The 22982-nt window shown below is 46.2% G+C and overlaps 1 protein-coding gene across 2 annotated transcripts in view; it reads left to right on the forward strand.

Moving 5' to 3' along the window:
• Positions 1-2998: 2998 nt before the first annotated feature.
• RGS20 (regulator of G protein signaling 20) overlaps positions 2999-22982 on the forward strand; it is a 29961-nt gene continuing 9977 nt past the window's right edge. Inside the window, exons 1-2 of one of the 2 annotated variants that reach the window (XM_054394595.1) lie at positions 2999-3121; positions 5378-5380. In XM_054394595.1, coding sequence (XP_054250570.1) covers positions 2999-3121; positions 5378-5380 — 126 coding nt within the window. The remainder of the gene's footprint in view (positions 3122-5377; positions 5381-22982) is intronic. The other variant, XM_054394594.1, reaches the window with a different exon arrangement.

A 22982-nucleotide genomic window follows, 5' to 3' on the forward strand; every position in this document is an offset into this window, starting at 1 on the left:
AAAGAGAGGAGAAATAATTGCAATAGTAATTACATTTGATTTTATTTTAATAGGATTTAGAGGGGATTTTTAAGGAACTACCAAACTGTAAACATTAAATTTGTGCCAGGCAAGTTAATAGAGTTCCTAGCAGAGGAATCAAATTAGTGAGCACAATGTGCCATATTAGAAATGTGAACAATATATTGTTCTCAGATATACCTGGATAATAACATCCTTAATTCACATATTCTTCTTAATCATGTAAGAGAATAAAGAAAACATTACCAAAGTCACTGCAGCTCGGTAAGGGACAGACATGTCTTACACCTCTGCAGGAGCTCTTCATGTGTGTGAACAGGGTTAGTACTTGGAGTATTTCCAAAGGGATTCGGTGAGATGCATCTGCAGGTGCTTAAAAAAAAAAAAAAAAAAAAAAAAAAAAAAGGCAATTCTGGGCTAAAAGGAACAGTCTGTGCATTGATTCATAGCTCTTGAACACTGTATACAACAGAGGGTAGGATGACATGATCAGCTTTCACAGTGCAGAAGGGTCATCAGCTGAGTGCAAAAAGAATCTGGCTGGAGTCTGTGTCGTTCGGAAATGTCTGAGAAAGGAGGTGAAGATAGTGAAAACTCTGCCAGTGCTAGTGCTGCTCCCTTGGCAAGTGCACAGTTAAGCTGTGAAACACCTTGCCAGAAGGTGGTGGGAATGCTGCATTTTTACTTATGCTCTTATCTCCTGTCTGTCAAACACTTGGGCACATTTGACAACTTAGTGTGAATCCCATGAGACACTGTGTTAAGGAATTTCACTGCAAGGGCAGGCTTTGAGAAAGAAAAACATTACCTGGTGATTGCAGGAACCAGTCTCGTGTGCCTGTCATCACTTGGACAGCAAGAGGCAATCCTCAGCAGCCAGTACAAACCCATCCTGTGTCATCAGCTTTAGAGAGCACCTCATGGTGCTTTATTCATGCTGGCTGAATCTCTGAACTGGATCTTTCTAAAGCACTGTAAAAGTGCTATGCTCTTATTTCTGGCAAGCATCTCTCCCTTAGAATTCAGGTGCTACAAACCAGTTCTCATTTAGCTAATTTTGGTCATATCGGTGCTTGTCCATGAACTTCCAACAGCACAGCTTCACTTGAAGTTCCTATATTTAGATGACTTCATTGATATGTGAAACAGGGAGAAAAATGGAAAGCATGTCAGCATGCAGGAACAAAAGTCATCAATTGCCTAGATCACAAAGAATAAAAGTGTTCACCAGTTTAATACAAGAAAAAAAATGAATGCAGATGAGTCATCCTCACAGTAAGACTACAGATAGCTGAATGTTGAGAGCATTTTTCTCCTTTCTTCCTTGTAATAAGAACAATATATCATTGTCTTTCACATACCCTGCAAATTACAGAACTTTGCACACCTGCCATTTCACCTTGCAGCATTCTGTACATCACCCAGCTGTCTCCTGATGTACAGCTGTACAACTTTTTAACTTGTACAGGAGAAATGGCTTGGAAAGGTTATCCAAGCAAAACATACTTTAGAAGTTCAGGACAAGTGATCACACTTCTCTAATTCACAAAATGGTATTGACAAATAAAATTTAAAAAAAAAATTAAAAAGGCAAAATTGGCAGAATTTGGGAAGGAGAATATTTTCAGAGTGGTGTCTGTACCCTACAAAAGCACAGAGCCTGCCCTTGTCTCTACAGAGTCTCCTGAGAACTCAAGCTTCTCCTTTTCCATCCCTCCAGGGTCATGTGGGAAGGAGCAGCATGTACATTGCATCCTCAATAGGATGCAATAACTAACAGGTTATTGTAATAAATATTTTTTTCCCCCCTGGGGAATCATCAGGAAATTGGAAGTACCATGCAGAAACTGGAACAGAAAGGCCAGCACAAAACTATTTATAGCCTTAAAAAAGAAATGCAACTGAGGTTAAAATAGTAGAGTACAGTAGGGAGTAGAGACAAGTGTCCCTGTCTCATGAATATGCATTTCTGTATTGGAAGCTGGAGGATCTCTGAGTCCCTCTTTGCAGCCTGCAGATTCTCTCCTCCTCTCACCATCAGTCTCTGCTGCTTTGTACCAACATCTTGTCTGGACAAGAGGGTCCACACCTAAATGTGCAGAAGGAGCATTCCTCTCTGGGAAATTGCTGCAGTACCAGGTGAAATAAAGCTCACCTCTGGGTTAATACAAATCAAAAATTTTAAAACCTCAGTAGATCCTCTAACTTTATCCTCTCACACAAGAAAAGGCTAGATCAGAGCATTAGCTTCTTGGAGGAAAAGGAAATGCTGAGCTACACAAACAGAAGCCAAAAGCCTGGCAGCCTTCCCTGTAACACTAAGAGAAATAATCTATTAATAATCTACCTGGAGTCTTAGTCTTTATATTTAGTTTGTGTCTATCCACAGACATGGCTGCTGCTCATGTAGTGTCTCCATTGGGGCTGGAAGGATTACCAGTAGGCCATCTGTTCAGTGGGTGAGAAAACCCATGATTGACAAGTGCCACTGACCTAAGACTGACATCTCCATTTGGTGCTGCCTGCAGAGTATAGCTATGTGCTGAGTTGCTTCTTCCTTCAAGCCCTAAATGAAATACCTTCTCCCTGAGGTGATAAAAATGTGCTTCTTGATTGTTCCAGCCTGTTTCTCTCACATGGATTCAAACACTCTGTGCCTGCCTTCCTCCTTTTCAACTTACTAAAATCTGTGGGGTCGCAAATCTAATCTCTAAACTGGCACAGTGCTGAGGCACTGCATATATCCCAAGGCAGATAATCCTGTTTGTCTCCACAGCTGTGGAAGCTGCAGGAAGAACAGGCAAGCTGCAAGAGGCCCTGGCATTTGCCCACCAGGAGAAGGACAAGCCATCTCTATGTTGTTGTCCTTCAGTCCCATGTCTGGGATTTGGTTTTGTTTCATCGTTAAATAAAGGTGGTGCTTTGCCAAGAAAGGTCCTTGTGGAACTGGATTTGGGAACAGCCTTTTCATTGCTCAATGTGGAGGCAAGTTTTGCTCTACTTCAGGACTCACAGCTACCATGCAGATAACTGCCAAGCAAAGGAGACCCTCCAAAATGAAGATGAAGAAGCTATTAAAGCAGCACAGTGGCTTTTCAAGGTAAGGCAAAATCCAGCATTATTCACATGTCCTGAAGGAGGGGGGAAATGGTGCATCTGAAAAGAAGCAGAAAGTGTTCATGTGGTGTACAACAGCCACAGACTGTTTGTCACCAAGACATGGATGTTCAGCTTGTTTGTCTTTATTCCTGAGCCTCTGCCCCCTGTTCCTCAGCATGCTGCAACCACAGTGACAAAGGGGGTGGTGCTCCACCTTCCTCTTAAGTGTCTGCTTTCAAACAACACATTAAACACATCCATCTCACTCATAAAAATGAGTCATACTTTGTGGAGCTAATCTGTGGTTAGAAGGGTGAGGGGAAAACATGTCACTTCATGGTGTTTAGATACTGAATAGCTCTGCACTTTTTACTGATACTACCTCAGATTATTTGTATTGGGAGTTAACCAAAGAAGACATCCCAAAGAAATCAAACACAGCATAATACTAAAATCTATTAGGGGTACTACTGTAAATCCCCTTTACTGAACCTGTGAAGCTGAACAATTTTCTTTAATTAAAAAACAACAATCATGCATCCTCTGCATTTTGTCCAAAGCCTGAAAGCTGCCTGAAGGGTGAACCAACATTGCTGATGATGAGCAGCACACCTCTGTGTAGCTCTACAAAGCAAGGGAGATGGGTGCAAGAAACAGTATCTTATTAAAACTTTGGTGAAGAAGCAGTGCACCCTCATGCATGGTAGGCAAAGTAAGTGATAGCAAAGTCCCATGCTCTTGGAACCACAAAATTTGAGTGTTTTTCAGACTAACTTAACACCAGAATGGAGAGAGACTAAGGCAACCAGTTGAGGTTGTTGGCAGTGTTGGTGCAGGACAAGATGGGGGAAGAAGCCACATTGCATTTCTGCCCTAAGGACATTCAAGTTAAAGCAAGAATTGGTTTCCCCATCTCATCTCCTTAGCCAATGCACATCCATTTCCAGGAGTCCATTTCACTTGAATTACAGGAATACACTCACCAGAAATCCTAAATGGCTTTCACTGCTTTTGCTGAGAGGAAATAGGCAGCTTTGACACTACCAGGAAACTGCTTCTGGTCATGAACACTCCTTTTAGACTTTCAAATCATTCTGCCTCATTATCTGTCCATTTAGCACAAGAGCCTGGGGACTTCTTAGCCCTCTTGAAGGCAGAGAGGGTTTTATCACTGGCACTGTGGCTTCTGAATTTAACCCTTGGTAGTTACAGTTTCCAAAACTCTCAGCCCTTCACAACTTATATCCCCAGTCATGTCCTTTTTAGCCATCCCTTAATTCATCCCAGGTGAATAGTTCCTTTCAGCTTGGTGATCACTTGGATAGATCTCACCTGAAACTGTGGTTTGTTGCAGAGTCTCTGAACACATGGCACACAGGACTGAGTCAGGAACCTCACAGAGGACAACTTTTTATTTCTCTGCTCTCCACAGAAGGACCCAAATGACACTGCAAAATTCAGGGCCACTTACTGTCCACAGTTCCTTAAACACCAGGGTTGCCAGCTTCCCTTCTGCTATCTGTCCTACTTTGTTCTGTGCTAATGTTTCTCATGGCTTCAGCTCCACTGGTGTGGCTTCCTCAGGTAGCAGGGACAGCTCTGGGACAGTCTGTAGCCATTTCATGAGCTCAGCTGAGGTGAAATTGCTGTCATGTGGAAGCTCTTGTGTAAGGCTACATGCTCTGGGGGAACATGTCTCCAGTGCTTCATAAACCATAGCAGCAAATGATCCTTTCCTATATGTAATGTAAGCAATGTTGCTGGCAGTTAATGAGTCCTCAAGGACTGTGTTAGTGATAGGAAGTTAGAAAGCTTACCTGTCTAGAAATGTGTCCAGCCCTAAAGCTGGACAACTAAAATAAAATGCAAGCTTCTTTATCTCACATAGGAAGTCTTTTTTTTACTGAGCCAGGATTTCCTGGCTAGGAAAGCAACTTGAAATTTGTATGGTTCAAGACTGCTTTGTCACTTACACCCCCATACCAGACAAGATCACATTAAACCTTCTCTCTTTTTTTTTTTCCCCCTGGTGGCATTGAAACCTGTTGAAAGTCCAGATTCTTTCTGGTAAAATGTTTCCCTGGGTGACTCTGGTTGCTATAGATAAACTGTGTCCTTAGACCCTTAATTTGTATGTCTGACAGAGTCTTAGATCAGACTGATGCCCCGATGCTCATTAGTTCCCATGTTCACTTCCACCTTAGGTAAGGTTTTGAATCTGGTGCTTCTGAATGTGAGCAGTGGCTGCTTCTGAGAGCAAGTCATTGCCTGATTCAACATGTCAAATAGTGAAAAAGTTGGAAAATCAGTTAAATGGAGATGTTAAAAACTAGACAAAACCAAAACCAAACAAAAAATAGAAGCTGAGCTATTAATTAAATTGAGGTGTTTAAGCAAAACCAAACCAAAACAAAACAAAAAAAAGATGAACTATTAATTAAATTGAGGTGTTAAAAACTAAACAAAATCAAAACCAAACAAAAAAAAAAGCTGAACTATTAATTAAGTTGAGGTGTTAAAAACTAAACAAACCCAAAACCAAACAAAAAATAAGTTGAACTATTAAGTTGAGGTGTTAAAAACTAAACAAACAAAAAATAAGTTGAACTATTAAGTTGAGGTGTTAAAAACTAACCAAACCCAAAACCAAACAAAAATAATAATATTTTAAACCAACTGAAAAAAAAAAGGCAAAAAAAACCAATAAAAAACCAAAAAAACCCCAAACCACCCAACCAAAACTATCCAAACCCAAATCTTTGAAGAGGATTACTTGAATTAGGTTTGTTTATTCCTGAACATGCTTTCAGAGAGAAACCGAATTCCAAGAGAAATGTTTCTGAAAAGAGGCAGGCAGAGTAAAAAAGCCTTTTTAATTCTCTTTGTGACATTTAAATTAACTCACTGAGTTGTTTATTTCCGATCTCCATTTGCATTGCTTACAAAACCTTTCCCTCTGACATGTTTGCCTTTTGATTTATAAAAGTGTTAAAAAGCAAAAAGTGAAGCAACTGCTTTTTTGCTTGTCTGGACACAAAGATACAAGGGCTTCCAGCTGAGTGTCCCTGAAGCAGCAGCCCTGGTCTTGCTGTTCCTTGGCAGGCAGAATCCAGCTCCTCTTGAGATCTGCATTACCTGCCAGGGCTTTCTTTGCTTTCTTCTCTGAGATATGAAGAGAGGTGAAGAAAAGCCTAGCATTAAGTGCCAAGCAAAGGCAGAGAGCAAGTATTAAACCTCCCTGAACATCAACCTGTGATACCTCAGTGCAAGAGCATTGCCTTTCTGCTTGCCAAGCCCTACCCATTTGAGTTCTCTGTGGGAGACCAGGCAGAAACCAACATGGCCCCAAGCACACTGCCTAGAGAAGCAACCTGGGGGAAGTATGGCATCTTCTTCCCTTCACCCAACTAATCCCAGCTCTGCAGAAATCCTTTGGGTTTGGAGGGGTCAAGCTTTATTCCATGAACTCCATGTAATATGGAAGTCGCTTGTGACCTCTCAGAGCTCATCTAAATTATTCAGCAACTGCTGTGAATTGTGGTTTGGTTGATAAGATAGGGATCCATTCACAGGCAACTCCAGAAAGGTCAAAAAATCATATTTGCAAGGGACAACATGCCAGTGACATGACTACACTGCTCTGCCAAGCACTCAGGTGGCTTCAGGTGCTGTCAGTCAGTAGTTACTGTAAAAGGTCCCTCTGAAGTCAGATATTTTCTTTGTCTTTTGCAAGAGTAAGAAAAGTCCTGATATGAGTAAGTACCCTCACCTTCCTTCACTCAGTGTAATCTCTCCCAAGAACATTTTCATGTCAGGAGTGTGTATTTGGTGAAGTCTGTTTTTCATACTTACTCAGGGTAGCATTTGTATCTTAAAGCTTGTGACTGTGTCATGGGGTGTTAGGAACAAGCAGTAACTTATACCAAGAACACATTCTTTCTGTTCTTCTGAACAGGTGTTGTGCTTACTTAAATAGACTGAAGCATGGCCTCATAGTCACATTTTGTATCTACTTTTTATGTCTGAGATGGGCAGGGCATGCAAACTGTGTGGCTGTGGATTCAGTCACTTGACAGCTAACATTCCTCAGCTTTGCCAAAGGAGTTATTCTTACGCAGCAGATGTAAAACCAGAAACGTGTTTGATGTTCTGTTTTATTCAGGAGCAGTGTTTCAAAGGAAGACAGAATTCTGGGACATCACAATGTGCTATTAATGGGGCACCCTTTGGCAGGCCTAGCCCTGAAAAAACACAAAAAGCTCAGCTTGCAGCAGTGCATAGAGCTCATTTTCATCACTTGCTTGCTACCCCTGGGCAGCCTTGCAGAGACTTGTCATGTTTGGTTTGGGATTTTCTTCTCCCCAAGTCTCCTTTGAATGTCCTTAGAATCAAAGAATCACAGAATGGTAGGGGTTGGAAGGGACCTCTGGAGATCATTTAGCCCAACCCTTCTGCTAATGCTAACGCGGGTTCACCTGGATCAGATTGCCCAGGATCACATTCAGGTGGATTCTGAAAGTCTCCAGAGAAGGAGGCTCCACAACCTCTCTGGGCAAGCCTGTTCCAGTGCTCCACCACCTGCAAAGTAAAGAAGTCTTTCCTTGACTGTAACTGAAGCCTCCTATGTACTACTTTGTGCCCACTGCCCTTTGTCTCATCACTGGCCACCACTGAAAAGAGCACAGCCCCATCCTCTTGTTCCCAGAGATACTGATCAGCATTAATAAGACCTCCTCTTGGTTCTCTCCAGGCTAAACAGCCCCAGGTCTCTCAGCCTTTCCTCCTCACAGAGATGCTGCACTCCCCTAATCATCCTCATAGCCTCCATTGGACTCTCCTGTCTCTCTTGAACTGGGGACCCCAGAACTGAACACAGTATTCCAGGTGCAGCCTCACCAGGGCAGAGTAGAGGGGGAGGAGAACCTCCATTGATCTGCTGACTACACTCTTCTTCAATCACCCCAGGAGACCACAGGGTACATTGCTGGCTCATGGTGAACTTGCTGTCTACCTGCACTCTCAGGTCCTTCTTCACAGAGCCACTTTCCAACAGGTCACCTCTCACCAGTGCTGGTGCAGGGGGTTGTTCGTCCCCAGGGGCAGGACTCTACACTTTGCTGAACTTCATGAGGTTCTAGCCTGCTCTCATGGACCAGGCTGCTCAAACCATTAAAAACAACTCCTTTGAATATTAATGTGCTGCAATCTTTAGCATAATACTATGAATGTGAGAACTGGTGAATGTGGCTTATGCAGGAACTACTCTATCAGTCAGAAAATGTTTGCTTTTTTACTGTGGGGGTGGTTGAACAGTGGGACAGGTTGCTCAGAGGGGCCTTGAAGTCTCCATCCTCAAAGGTATTCAAGCACTGCTTGGCACAGTCTTAGGAAGCCTGAGCCACAATCTGCAGAAGCTCCTTGCAGCCTCAACTATTCTGTGAAACAAAGAGCTCTTCACTGTGTCTTTCTTTTTAAACTGTTCTGTAATTACATGGCATAATAATATTTAAAGCTTTTAATTCATAAAAGGTTTTTCTTTTGCATCCAGAAGCTCTGCTCTGAGAATAGGTAGCTACTGCTCAGCGTGGTCTAGGAGCCAATAATAGCTGCAGAGACAGCAGTCGGAGAGCATTCTTTTGTAAAAGTTGTCAAAATAATAATGTACTACACATTAATAGGTGGATTGCTTGCATATTAATGGTGTGCAAATTTTCTAGTCCTCAGAGATAATTTGTCCTAATTTGCAATCATGTGTTTTTCCAATTTAGAGATTTACATATTTTACCTTTTAAATAACCCTAACACTTCCTTTTGAAGCTGTGCACCTCTGAAATGGAAAAATGGAGAGTTCTGGGCTGATTAGGATATTCTGACAGAATGAATTTAATGAAGACAAAAGCCAAAAGATAAACTGCTTTTGCATTAGTTCTGGAAATTTATCAGCATAGCAGTTCCAGGCTGACTGAATGACAGAGGCTTTCATTCATGTAAGGTGACCTTCTTTAAGTGAAACACATAATGTCACACTGGTTAATAAACAACCCACTCAGCTTAAATCTAAATCAAGTCATTTGAGATATGATTTACAAATGTATTCATTTCAGATATCCTTCCACCAGCAAAAATCAGCAGTTGAGGTAAAGAATACATTGAGATAAAGTGGAGAATACAATTAAGATAAAGAATAACAATTCTCTGGAGGACCAAGGAGGAGCTCTTAAAAAGGTGCTAGGTTGGGTGTCTGAGAGTCAGGAGGAATTGGCATTTCCTCTGTGATTTGTCCCTCACACCCAGAGAGGAACGGGAATCTCCTTTTAGGCATTCCTTGCCAATCCTGGAGTTGAGTATCCCAAACAAGCTTTGGCACTCGCACCCTTTGTGCTTTTTGGTACTTGAAACTTGTGCTCAGATTTGCACAGATGTTCAGTCTCCAGCAGGGAAGTGGCTAAGTTGTTCCTCTCTGTCCCTTGGTCCTGTCTCTTTCACTTGCAAATTCTTGTTCCACTTATTTATCCACATTACCCAGACTTCTGCATGTCAGTAAGTGGAACATTTACACCACCTACATATTATATAGGTTCTAACTAAGAGAGTTAAAGGATGTTTCTCAGTTTACATCCAAATCTTCTGGTCTCTTTGGCATGGCATAGCTGGATATTTCCTCAGTCAGAAGACTGATAAAGTGAGTCATAGCCTTAAATGCCAAACTAGCATTTCTTTATGTTCACTGCAAGGTTTGATTCTGAAAGATGGTTGCTATTTTTATGCCAAACTAGCCCTCCTCACTGCACTGTGTTCATCCTGCTCATACAGACCCTGTGCAGATAAATGCATGTGCTTCATTTAAGTACAAGAATAGCATCTGCCTGGATGGTTTACCTCACCCACAGTGGCATGCTCAGGCTATAATACTGCTTCAGGCTCATGAAAAAGCTGTTCTCTGTCTCAGGCATCATACTGGCTTCTAAGCAGGCACATTTTAAACAGAAAGAAAAGCCAAACTCCACTGGATTCTTACCCTCCTTTCCAACTCATCAGGAGAAATAAATTAAAGGTGTTACAAACCAGAGAAGAGAGTCTAGGCTACTGCAGATGGAACGATTTCAGCCCCACTTTGCCTAAAATATTAGGTTCAGTTTTGGGCCCCTCACTACAAGGACATTGGAGGTACTTGAGCCTGTCCAGAGAAGAGTAGCTAAGCTGGTGAAGGGTCTAGAGAACAGGTCTTGTGAGGAAGAGCTGAGGGTTGTATAGTCTCCAGAAGAGGAGGCTGAGGGGAGTTCTCTTTGCCCTCTTCAACTACCTTATAATCTTTAGCAGTCTCTCATTTCCCACTCTTTATTCTTTTTTTTTTTTTTTTTTTTTTTTTTTAAGGAATGATACTGCTTTTTAGCTCTGGTGTCTTGTTCTCCACCTGAGTCTGTGAGTTGCATTTCCTCTCATCAGCCTTTTTAACATGGCTGCACAATTCCACCAATTCCTCCAGTTCAAAATCTGATCAAAAGCCAACGGCAGAAGTCAGAGTGTCTTCCTCAGGGACCTTGTCAAGCTGGAATATTACTGTGCAATTGGGCTTTCAAGTACACTTTGAACTACTCTGAAAACTCAAACTGTTCAGGACCATTGGTTCTAATTTGCCTCATTAAACTTCTTTTTGAATCAGCTCTGGAATGTAACTCCAAATTACTTTCTATACTGAAAAATTGCAGTCTTGCCAGTTTGGGATTCTTTTCTAACTATGTTTACTACTTATCAAGCATTTATGAGCCTGTGTAATAATGAGGTCATGTGTGACCCAGAATATCAGGAGTGTTCCTGCAGGTCATTGTTGGATAGGTAACTCTTGAGTGACATTGATACTATGAAGACATTTTTCCTTTGCTAATCATGAAAAGAGGAAAATATTTGTGTCCTCAGTTTTAGTTCATTTAATATCCATTATGGGCAGAGACCAGGAACCCCAGTAGCAGGAGGAGGAGGAGTTCTTTGGCACTAATCCCTACTCGTTGAGGTTCCCCGTTCAACTTATAGGTGCAGAGTGACACCTTCTGGAAGCTTGTAACGAGAGTTACTGAGCAGCATCCTTTCATGGGCTGGAAAAAAACAGGGTTTTAGATGCATTTTTCCTGGTCAACATTTTCCCCAGACCTTTGCAACAGGTTCTGTGATGTCATGAGGACATACATGAACAGAAAAAAAAAAATGTTGTGATGGTTGAAGTGTTTGGTTTAAGTCAACCCAAACCTGCAGGGTTTTGAAATTATTCCAAATAATTTAAAAGGTTGGGGGGGGGGGGAGGGGGGGGGCGGGGAAATAGAAAGAAAATAGGGGATAAAATGGGAGATGTGTGTTAACTGCGTGATGCCATTACATTTGTAACTGTTTATTGGCATACATAAGGTGAGAGGGTCTGGCAGAATGTAGAGAAGCTTTGATTTGCCAGAGGTGGCAAATGAAACTAATGACAGTTTCTTAATGCAGTTGTACCTCAGCAAAGAGTTCATTTTTGGTATGTGTCATATTGCAATTCCTAATTAGACCTTCTCTGCCCAAGCTGCTGGCTTCCTGGGTAGTCTATCAATCTGCCAGCAACTCTGAGTCACCAAGGATTTTAAGCACGTGAGCTGTGGCACAGAACTCGGTCAGAGGGCTCATGAACCCTGCGGTGCCTGCATGCATCATCTGGACTGGGGCCAGAACGGGGAGCAGACCTGTCACAGAGCTGGCTCTGATCCTCTGAATCCCAGAATTCAGCCCTATTCCTGGCAAATATCTCCCTATTTGTAATATTTAATTCTACATCAAAGATTATTTATCTCTTAGCTTTCTTTTCCTTGGAAGTAGCAAAGATGTGATATGTAGGATTGGAGAAGAAACAGGGTTGTGAGCAGAGACATCAGAGGCTGATTTCAGACTTCCCAAGACTTCAGAGTAGAGCCTGACTGATAGAAATACTGAGGCTGGGAGTTTTGGCAGAATATATATCTGGGATTGGCCAACCCTGAGAAAGTACAGCACCCTAGAGAATAACTTCAGAGTGCTGAAATAATTAGCAAAGTAGTAAGTGAAGCCGTTGACAGCAAATAATTCTGGATACTCTGACATCTAATCCAAGTCCAACCATTACAACAACTTTTCAAGCACTGCTCCTAACATGATGCAATCACAGGTTTTACTGTAGGACCTTGAAGAAACTGAATCCTCCAGTAAATGACTAAGAGAAGCTCTGTGCTTGACATGTGCCACTGAATGGAGGAACTTCCCAGTGTGACTTTCACAGGTGGCCTAACACACAAAAAACTTCTGCTGGTGAAATAGTGCATTGCTATTAACGTTGATGAACAATCAGGCAAGCATCCCTGCATGTGGGACAAGTGAATGCTCTGTGGAGCCATGCAGCTCTATGGTTAGTTGTGCATGTTTGAAGACTCCAGTTTATTCTGCCTCCCATCAACACTGAACCTACATCTTCTGTTTGAAGTCAGTTACTAATAGACCCATCAGGAAAAGTCATCGCCACCTATAAGAAACTGAGGGTGAAAGAATACAAACAGTTAAAAGTTTAACCACACTGTTTCCCCTAATACCCCTGGTGCTGTCCTGAATCCTAATAGTGGTTACTTAAAATGCATCTTTTAAAAACATACATAGATATTTTACAGTGAAAGTTTTTGATGAGAAATAAAATAAAACAAATACCAGAATACTGCTGATATATAAAGAAAACCTAAGTTCAACTAAAGACCCTGAGACCCCATTTTACTTCTGTATCTCCTCTCCCAGCAAAGCCCATCAGTCTTCAATGTAATTTGTAACAAGTGCACTTTCATGTCAAGGAAAATAGCCCAAAAAGGGCTTCTTATTTTCTGTTTGAATTGCTCCCTAATTCACTATGAATCAGCTCCATTCAACAGTCCAGAAATTCTCCATTTCACAACTGAAGTGGGCAGGAAACACTAAAATAGACTAGAACCCGTGAGCTGCTCTACAAACATGTATGACCTCTCCTCGGGCAAGGAGCAGAAGTTCAGGTAGGAGGCTCCACAATCTGTCCTAACACCTTAAAACAAAACAGGCTGCAAAAGGGCCAATATGTGCATTGTGTCACCTCCTGATGTGTGACTGCAAGAGCACTGGAGTGCAGTGTGATTAAAAGACCAATATGTGTTCAGTATTACCCTTCTTGTAACCTGTTCTTAATATTCTCAGGAGAATAAATTTAAAAACAAACAAAACCACCCAAATCCCAGGTGTCATACAAGTTTTCAGTAGTAATATTCAGCAGTAGTAGTAGTAGTAGTAGTAGTAGTAGTAGTAATCATAATAATAAATGCAATAACAGGTTTCCTAATTTCCACAAAGGCAAAATTAGCAAAATATAGTAACTAGGCTGATCTGCATATAAAGAGAGCTCTTGAAGTGCCTCCATTTTAAACCCCATTTCAACAAAGTCCAAACCTTTGTTTATGCAGTTCTGTCTTATGCAGCTGGACATCAGCCTGCACCCATTATTCAGGAAGAAAGAAGAAGATGCCTGTTTCACCAATTTTGAGAGGACTTTAGGCCTCCAAGCCACACAGCTCTTTCAGGATTTAGGTGTCTGTATACATATGCAATGATGCAGAGCTACCTACCTACAGAGCTAGGTAGAGATGTCTACGAACTGGAAGATGCTCGGCTTAGGTGGCTTTGTTTGTCTGACACAATTCATTCTAGGAAGTGTGAGCACCATCTTTTTATACAATACTATGCACTAGCACTATGTCTCCTTAATGCTGAAAAATATACCCATCTTTAATAAGGTGTTATGTGATTATGAACCTCCTGAGGGGAATTTGAAGGATGGAGCAAGGCCACACCTTCCAAAGGGGTTACACTGTACCAGCTTGTTAAACCTGTCCTTTTTCAGACATTCCTGCTAAGATTTATAAAGTCACCCACCTGGGATTGTAGTCTAGAAAAGGATTAGAGGAGTCACATCCACTTAGTTGTCTGAGAAATCATTGCCCACCTAGCACAGTAACTAGGAGATGGGTTCAAAGGCCAGTGGTGTTTATAAATGTTTTGCCTTTGGTTTCATGTAAGACTTGTAAGAACCCTGTTGGTACACTTACTGAGACCTTCTTCCCTTTTCTCTGGCAAGAAGTGAGGGGGTATCATTTAAGTCTAGTTGTCAATCTTGCAATGCTTCCATAGGTCGTGTCTGGACCTTGACAATTGCAATTCTGCACAGAAGTGTGTTTAGGATATTTAACATCCCAGCTGTGTGCTTTGTGCCACAACCAAAAGGGCAGAGATCTACAAAAGGGCTTCTTGCCACTGAGTGGGGGAAATACTAAGTAGGGTGGTGGGGCAGTAATTAAACTTTCTGGTTTTTTCTGCTCTCCTGGGAACATTGTCCAGCTTCCACTCTAGTTCACCTCTCTGAAGAGACCTAGGGGAACTCAGTACTGCTAAGCAACAGCAGTCTCTCCTTCTGTGCAGGAATGGCAGCTTTCCCTATACGTCTTAGCTCTAACAAGCACCTTTCCCTGGCACCACCAGCAGCACAGTTGTGTTCTCCCATAGCAATGGCAGTGGCTTTGGCCTTCAAGGGTGGTATGGTCGCTGTGGGAAGGGCTTTCTTCACACTGCAGAAAAACTTTGTCTCTTTGATGTCAAGAGATCAGTTGTAGGCCAGAAATGTTTTGAGAAGGGCTGGGCTTTGATGAAAAAGAGAACCCAGCAGAGGAACAGGAAAAAATCACTGCTAGAGGAACGGCCAGTGCTATCTGGCCCTGCTTCGGGCTCATGCTCTACTAGGGCGGGTTCTCCTTCCTGGACCACGACACTCACAAGGAAGGGGACGATCTGGCTGCGGTGCCGCGGTTGAGGAACCTGGACAGAGCCGGGCCCTGGACAGAGCCGGGCCCTGGACAGAGCCGGGCCCTGGACAGAGCCTGGCTCGTTCAGCACCCTGGACAGGAACCGCCGCCGCCGGCCCGTGGCGGGGGCGTTCCGAGCCACGCTGCTCCCAACGGAACCCGGCCGCTGTGGTTGGCTTTGGGGAGTCGTGTGGGGTGCGTTTTTGGGGGGTGCTCCTTACGTATAGGCTGTAATCGGCCAGTCTCGTCCCCTCGTTCTTCTGTCCCTCCGGTCAGCCGCCCAAGGGGCACCGGCTTGCTACGAGAAGACTCCTCCAGTCCTCACCTGAGGGGCCAGATTAGAAAAGTTAAAAACACAGCGAGTGCCTGCGTGGGGCTGAGGGGCAGCCCCTAGCACAGACTGGTGAGGGTTCAAGTCCGGTTACCACCACGGATGAGGGCTTGGCGCGGGGCTGGGCTCTGCAGGGCTCCCGCCTACCCCCCGGTAACGCTTATTTTGTGTTTTTCTTTCTCTTTCTCCCTCTCCCCGCCCCGTCCCCCCGCTTCCACACCTCCCCCGCACGCCGCAGCCTCCGAGGCCTGCCGGGCCCCTCGCCCCGCTGTCAGCTCTGCTCTCCAGCCCCTTCCTGCGGCCGCAGATCCCCGCTCGCCGGCCCTGCCCGCGCTTCGTCTCGGCTCCCCGTCGAGACGCCTCGGGGCCCCGCTTCGGCCCCGTGGGCTTGGCGGTCCTGCTGGCCGGGAGCGGGGCGGTCGTCCCTTGTCCGCTCGCCGCCCTGCTGCGGAGCCGCTGGGCTGAGCCTCCGCCGGCCCCCGCCCCGCCGTCGCCGCCGCCGCCCAGCCGCCTCCCCCCGGAGCGCCGGAGATGCCCGGCGTGCCACGGAGCCGCCCCGCCACCGCCCCGCGCTGCCCCCGAGCCGCCCGGCGCTGTGAGTACCGCTCCTGGGGCCGCGTCCGCCCCTTCCTCCTCCCCCTCCCCGCAGCGGGGAAGTCGCTGTCCGCCCACATGCCCCAGTCGGCACCGGCGTGGGAGTCCCGGGGCCCTGGGCGAGAGCCTCGGGCTCCGCGGGCAAAGCCCGCCGCTCCCTGCCTGCCATCTCCATCGCTCCCCGGGTCCGCTGGCTCCAGCACGGCGGCTTCTGCGGCCGCCCTGCTCCGCACCCGGTACGCAGGCGAGAAGGGAGAAGCCCCGACAGCAGGGCTGCCCGCCAGCTCCCCCGGGAACCGGGAGCTCAGCTCCGGGAACCGGGAAAAGCGTCCATGCAACGGATCAGTCTCGGTTTTTCAGCAAGACCGTGCCGCTCAGCCGGGAGACGGCAGTGACACAAACCAGCTGCAGCCGTCCCGTTAACCCTTGTCCCGCCTCTGCGCCCTCCCGCAGACAGCATTTCGGACTAGCCGGGGTATGCGGTGGCGGGACGTTATCGGTGAGATAGTCCGCAAAACGCGGCGGCGTCGGTAAAAGGGCGCTTCTGGGGGTGGGGTGAGCCAGGGTGAGCCCCGAACCCGGCGGTCCCAGCCCATCGTCCTGCGTGGGGCGGGCACACACGTTCCCCGGGACCGCAGCTGGGTAGCATCGTGTCCCGCTGTAACGGGAGAACTAGCTCGGGAGAGCCCGGTGAGGTGTGCGCCTCTGGAAGACAGGAGGCGGCCGGGGAGGAGGGAGGGAGGGCAGTTCTGTCCCTGCGGTTGCTTAAAATGCGGGCGCGCCCCAATCCTGGGCTCTCATTTAGGGCATCTGTGCCGGTTAAGGCACCAGCACAGAGTCCCGCGGAGGCACTGCCGCCTGTCCAAGCCCTTCCCGCTTCTCCCCTCCTCGCAAACACGCTCTTTTCACACTCTCATACCCTCACACCGGGTTTTCTGCCATTTCTCACCCCCAGCACTGGCCCCATGGCTCTCTCCGCGCCCTCCCCAGTACCCCGCCGCGATGCGGGCTCTGCGGTGGACACCCCCGTTGCAGATCTCCCCTGAGTCGCGTCGGCTCCCGCTCTTCCCCTCGTCGGGGGCAGCCCTGTAACAGCCCGCCCCGTCGTGCAGCGGCCGGGAGCGCGGGCTGCCGGCTTAGCTTCCCCCCGGTTCTGGTCACGGCGAGCGAAGCCCGCCCGCATCCGCGGCCGGTACCGTGAGACGAGCTCGCAAGGGCCGGGCGCATGCGCGGGGCTGTCGAACCTCCGTCCCCGGGCTCCCAGCCCGCCGCTACCGGAGGGGAAGAGGGCGAGGACTCCCGGCGCGGCCCTGCCGCCGACACTGTAAGTACCGCTCGGCCCTGCCCGGCGGCTGCCGAGCACCGCGGCACCGCGCCCCGGGCAGCCGCGAAACCCACACGGCAGCCGGTGCCGCCCGGGGATAGCGGGACTGGACGGGCAGCCGCCGGGGCGGGGGAGCGGTCGTGACCGCCCTCCACGAGAGGAACCGGAGGGATCCGGCGCAAGAGGCGCTTCCCCTGGTCTCCGAGAGGATTGGGAGCCGCAAGCCGGTAGTGCATCCCAGGGCAGGGCAGAGGGAGCACCCGACTGCCTCCGCAGCCAGGGCACCACCCCGACCCGCGGGCTCAGTCCCGCCGCCGCCTCCCTCTCCCCAGCGCAGGTAACAGCTCGGCTCCCGCCTGGCGCCCAGGGCCCTTCCTCCTCTGTTCACGAGTGAGGATGCTGATACGGCGGCATCCAGCATCGCCACGGCCACCCCTTCGGAAAGGGGCCCCAGGTTCCCGGGGCTCTCGGCTCCCTTGCGAAGTTAGGGATGAGCAGCAACAAAAGGCTGTTTCCTTAGCGGCTCTTCCAGTATCCGCGGCCGCAGCGATCAACCCCCGGTGGGAGGAAGCTCTTCCTGCGCCCTGTCATTAGTTAGCGGCAGGAGGTAGGAGAAAAACAGGTAATGAAAGTTGGATACAGCAGCAGATACATGCCAGTACCAATTACAGGGATCTAATATCCATGTCACTGACTCGATGCAACCCTTCTATTATCCCCTTTTTGCTGTTGAGAAATGTAAGATGAAAACTTGGGCTGCAGCACCCTTGGTGCTATGGAATGATGAGGGCTCTCCTTGTCCCTCTGTGCCCCAAGCAGAACTTGCAGCAGCAGGTCCAGTGCTCCCTGGGACCAGTCCTGTGGTGCCAGTTACTCCATGGCTGTAGTCCAGCAAACCCAGTACTACTGAGCTACTCACTGTGTGACAGCACTAAGTCTTACAAAATGCTCTAAGATAGAGAACAGTCACTTTATTCCCCCTTGAATTTCTTATCTATCCCCTTCCATCAATACATATTGTGATATCTTCATTCTAGGTCCCAATGAGTTAATAATGGAAGCACCTCCTTGAATGTCACACACCTCTTTAACCCTAGGAAAGAGCTGCATGTGTTGTTCAGGGTGAGGAGTGATAGCTGAGGGCTCAGATTAACATACCAGGAAGGAGGTTTTGGAGTATTAAGGTTTCTGGGTCTCTTGGAGTGCAGGTCACAAGTTGGTGAAGCTAAAGCGCAGGCAATTAGCAGTACTCAGTCACTTACAGACATCCCCCTCATCCTTTTGTCACTAAGAAAAGTTATCCCAAGGAGGCAGCAGGTGTTGGGAACACTGTGGAAGCCACCACAGAAGCAATAGGATTCTGAGGAAGAGGTTCAGGACTCTGAACTTACTGTTTATGAGCACGTTTCAAAATCTGGCACATGCAGGTGAAGCAAAGAACTGCAGCAAGTATTGTGTGGAAGTGTCAGCGTGCTCGGGCACACTCTGACTGGACTTCAGCTTTACACTGACTTGGATAACAATCCTCAGGCTGACACTGTTCCAAAGAGCTCACTAGGCAGCAAGTACCTACACCAGCACCAGCCCTGCTGAGCTGACTGGGCAGGGAGTGCCTACACCAGCACCAGCCCTGCTGAGCTGACTGGGCAGGGAGTGCCTACACCAGCACCAGCCCTGCTGAGCTGACTGGGCAGGGAGTACCCACACCAACACCAGCCCTGCTGAGCTGACTGGGCAGGGAGTACCTACACCAGCACCAGCCCTGCTGAGCTGACTGGGCAGGAGGTACCCACACCAGCATTGTTCCTGCAACAGCAGCCAGCATAGTACAACCCAAAGCGAACTGCGACAGTCGGCATCAATAGGCAGCGGTACATGAATCACTATTTCATGCACTCTGGGGTGACTCATCCCAATTCAAACCAGCTTCCCGACCAGTACAATGTCAGTCAGCTCCTCACATAGTTCAACATGAGTCAGATCTCAGAGTACAATGTGCAGTGAGTCACCAAGTAACACAGCAACTCCATGTGACTCCAGCACCCAGTGCGCGGTGTTGGAGCTGCTGTCTGCTCTGAGTCACTTCATAGTACAGTAAAATGGGCTTTTTGGAGACCATTCATAATTAAGCACAATGCAACCAAGTCCTCAGTAGGAGATGATAGGAGTGAGCAGAGCAGTCTGCTGCATGCACTGGATTCACTGCTTGCATAGTAAAGAGGTTTGTAAAACATTGGGACAAATGATTTTTTTTTCATTTCTTTTTTTTAAAGAGAACTGCATAAAAATAACTAGAAGCAAATTACTCCCTTTGACATGAAAGCCAGCCAGAGCAGGGCTGGAGCAGCAGTAAAACTCCCAGTATTGGAGAAGCTTGGGGGATTTTTTGGCTTATTTTTGCTTCTGAGAGCTGATCAGCCAGTGTGAACTGACAGACATCCACCGGGGCTGACTCCAGCTGCCACAGACAACATGGGATGCCAGCAGTCTGTGCTGTGCAGAGGAGGACTTGACACTGATTTAACTTAATTGCAGTTTGCAGTGACCTGGTTTGTGAAGGGACTCAGCATGGGATGAAGTTACATCCATATTCTCACTCCTGCTGCTCCACTGTCACAAGCAGTGAGCTGGATGGGAGCAACAGGTTGCTTAGGTTGTTTTCTTTTTTTGTTTTTCCTGTGCAACTAGTTAAAAATTCTGTCAGCTCTTTCCCGTATTACAGGGAAAATAATGACAGAGGCTGACCCTGCTAATTGCATGTTAAACTAACATTTTCAGGGAAGTCTCTGGTGATAAAATCCAAAGTAAAGAAATGCTTTACAACACTACCATAGGGCACACAGGGCATCCCTCTGAGAAAGAAATTAAAAAAACAAAAATCCCACTGAACCCCCCAGTAACTACATTTCTTAACAAGAAAGTCAGATTTCACTCAGAATAAGACTTCAGTGCAGAAAGTTTCTGCAGACAGTGGGCTGATCTGGCAGCCAAATGTGCAGCACTGAATACCAAAGAAAGAGAAGCAGGAGACATCAAAGCCTTTCATGCAAAAAGACCTCAGTTCCAGGTGGCATGATCAAAGCACCATTACCTGTTACTCTGTGGCATGATGCACTTTCAGCCACTCCTGAAACATAAAGCCATGCACTCAGCTGGGTGGATGAACCCAGCTCCTCTAGAAGAGTAAGTTAAAACAAACAGGTGAAGGCATTAAATTTCGGGAAATTTTACATGAAAGCATCCCAAAACCTGTACCTGAAGGGGACCTACAAGAAAGCTGGGGAGGTACTTTTTACAAGGGCTTGTAAGTGAGAGGACAAGTGGGAATGGATTGAAGCTGGAAGAGGGGAGACTGAAACTGGAGATTATGAAGAAATTCTTTACAGTAAAGGTGGAGAGACACTAAACCATTCTATGACTCTATAATATGATTCTATGAAAACTGTTACTTAAACTCACAGAAACTTTCTGTTGTAGTTTTATCCACTTAAGCCTTTGACAGACTCAAGTGCAGCAGTGACTTCAGAAGCTGCTTTATTCTGTGGCTGCCAGTCTCCTCTCTGCTAACCTCTTGCATGTGTAACCTCTCCACCACTTCAGTCACCCACTCCACAAGATGCCAAATCTCCAATAATACAAAAAAATCACCTCCAATAGTACAACTTTCACAGAGCTCCTACTTTTAACTCTCTGAGTAGCAATGCAATAACTATGCCTAAAGCATGTGGGGGTGAGTTCATTAACACATTCTAACTCCTCCCTACCTAAAATAGGGCACTGCTTGATGCAGAAAGACTGTGTCAGATTTGTCAATGGAGAAGAAGCGCCAGCATCCAGCTTCCTCTTCACATGTCAGCTGACAAGAACTGCTGCAGGCTTCAGCAGGAGTACACTGCAGCCCCAAATATTTCTGGACAAATAAAACACAGATTCAGAGATTTACTTGGAGCCTGACCTCAGTTGCAAACCTATTATTTGTATGTAAGTACAGACTCTCTTCCTTCCACCTCACTGGTGATCATTACTGGGGGGATCCAAAGAAAGAGTAGCAATGTCAAGAGTTGTATATCACAGAATTGTTTTGGTTGGAAAAGACCTCTAAGACTATCAAGTCCAACCACTGACCTAACATCACCATGGCCACTAAGCCATGTCCTGAAGTGCCATGGCCACAGGTTTCTTGAACACTTCCAGAGATGGTGACTCCACCACCTCTCTGGGCAGCCTGTTCCAATTCCTGACCACCCCTTCTGTAAAGAATTTTTTCCTATCCAGGCTAACCCTCCCTGGCACAATTTCAGGCCATTCCTCTCGTCTTATCACCTGATGTTAGGGAGAAGAGACCAACCCTCACCTCATTCCAGCCTCCTTTCAGGGAGTCGTAGAAAGCAATGAGGTCTCCCCTCAGTCTCCTCTTCAGTTTAAACAATCCCAGTTCCCTCAGCTGTCCTCATAAAACTTCTCTAGACCCTTCACCAGCTTCATTGCCCTTCTCTGGACACGCTCCAGCAACTCAGTGTAAAGCTCAGTGACACCAAGAGGTGGCTTTCATTGCTTTAATGGAGTTGGGCTCAGGCTTGAAGTCTTTCCTGGAGAATAACTGGGCTATGAAGATCCACATCTGTGCACTCAGTGTGCTGGCTGTCAGCTAGTGTTACAGCACTGGGCTTCACAGGCTCTAGGGCTACTGAGAAAGCTGTGGCTACACAGATCAGCCCCAGGGACAAGTTAAGGTTTGCACACCTGCCCAACTGTGATGTGTGCAAGGAGGAAACACTGTGTCCAAGTAATTATGTTTAAGTAACAGAATCCTGCCACTTTGAGCTGAGAAAATGTCATTGTGCTTTAGCATAAACTAAGGATAAAAGTGTGAAGCCATTGTCTACAATTCTTTTCTGTGTATTCCTCAGTCTGGTTTTATTTTTTTTTTTTTTTAATTTGATTGAGGTTTGGTTTTGTTTTTAAACTTGACCTTTGTGGCTTAGGTTTTACATATTCCTCCTCTATTCTCTATTTTCTTGGTAGCCCACCTTTCTCTTAAGAGATAAGCAAATACTATAATAAATGTTACAACTAAGCCAAATATAATCTGAAGTGCTTTTAACCAGGGAAATTATTTTCATTCCTGACCTTCAGCCTCCTTTGTGTTTATAAGGTTACATCCAGAAATGCCTCCTACTCTGAATGTCAGATAGGCACAACTTGGAGTGGAAAGGGTATGGCAGACATGCTTATTCCTCAGCATCACCCTTAAGGCACACTGTAGTTTGTCCACTACTGTCAAAAGGAGCTTTAGAGATGCCTGCTTGAATCCCTGGACTCTGGGTTGTGGGTTTGTTTTTTTTTTGGGGTTTGTTTTTTTTTTTTTAATGACTTATTAGAATTCAGTAAGATGAGCATGTACTTTTTATGTGAATCATAGATGCTGCCTAGCTAGATAAGAAGCAACAACATGTGCCATTATTTTTCCACTATTTTTGGTTCATTGCTTTTCATGGATAATTTTACAATGGAATAATTTGCTGTTATCAGTGCAGGGAGGACTGCTTTCTCCCTGGAAGATCCAGAAACACCACACCTAGACCCCACATTAGATTGACTTGAAACAGTGAACCCACAAGAGCTGGCCTGATCAACTCAAATTCCTACTCCCCTTTCTCACCTATTTGAATAATTGGTGCTCCACATGCTGGATTTGGACAGTTCTGTGGATTCCTCCAGAATATAATCAGGATTAATACTTCAAAAC

The sequence above is a fragment of the Indicator indicator genome, chromosome 31 (assembly GCF_027791375.1).
Source record: "Indicator indicator isolate 239-I01 chromosome 31, UM_Iind_1.1, whole genome shotgun sequence".
NCBI lineage: Eukaryota > Metazoa > Chordata > Aves > Piciformes > Indicatoridae > Indicator > Indicator indicator.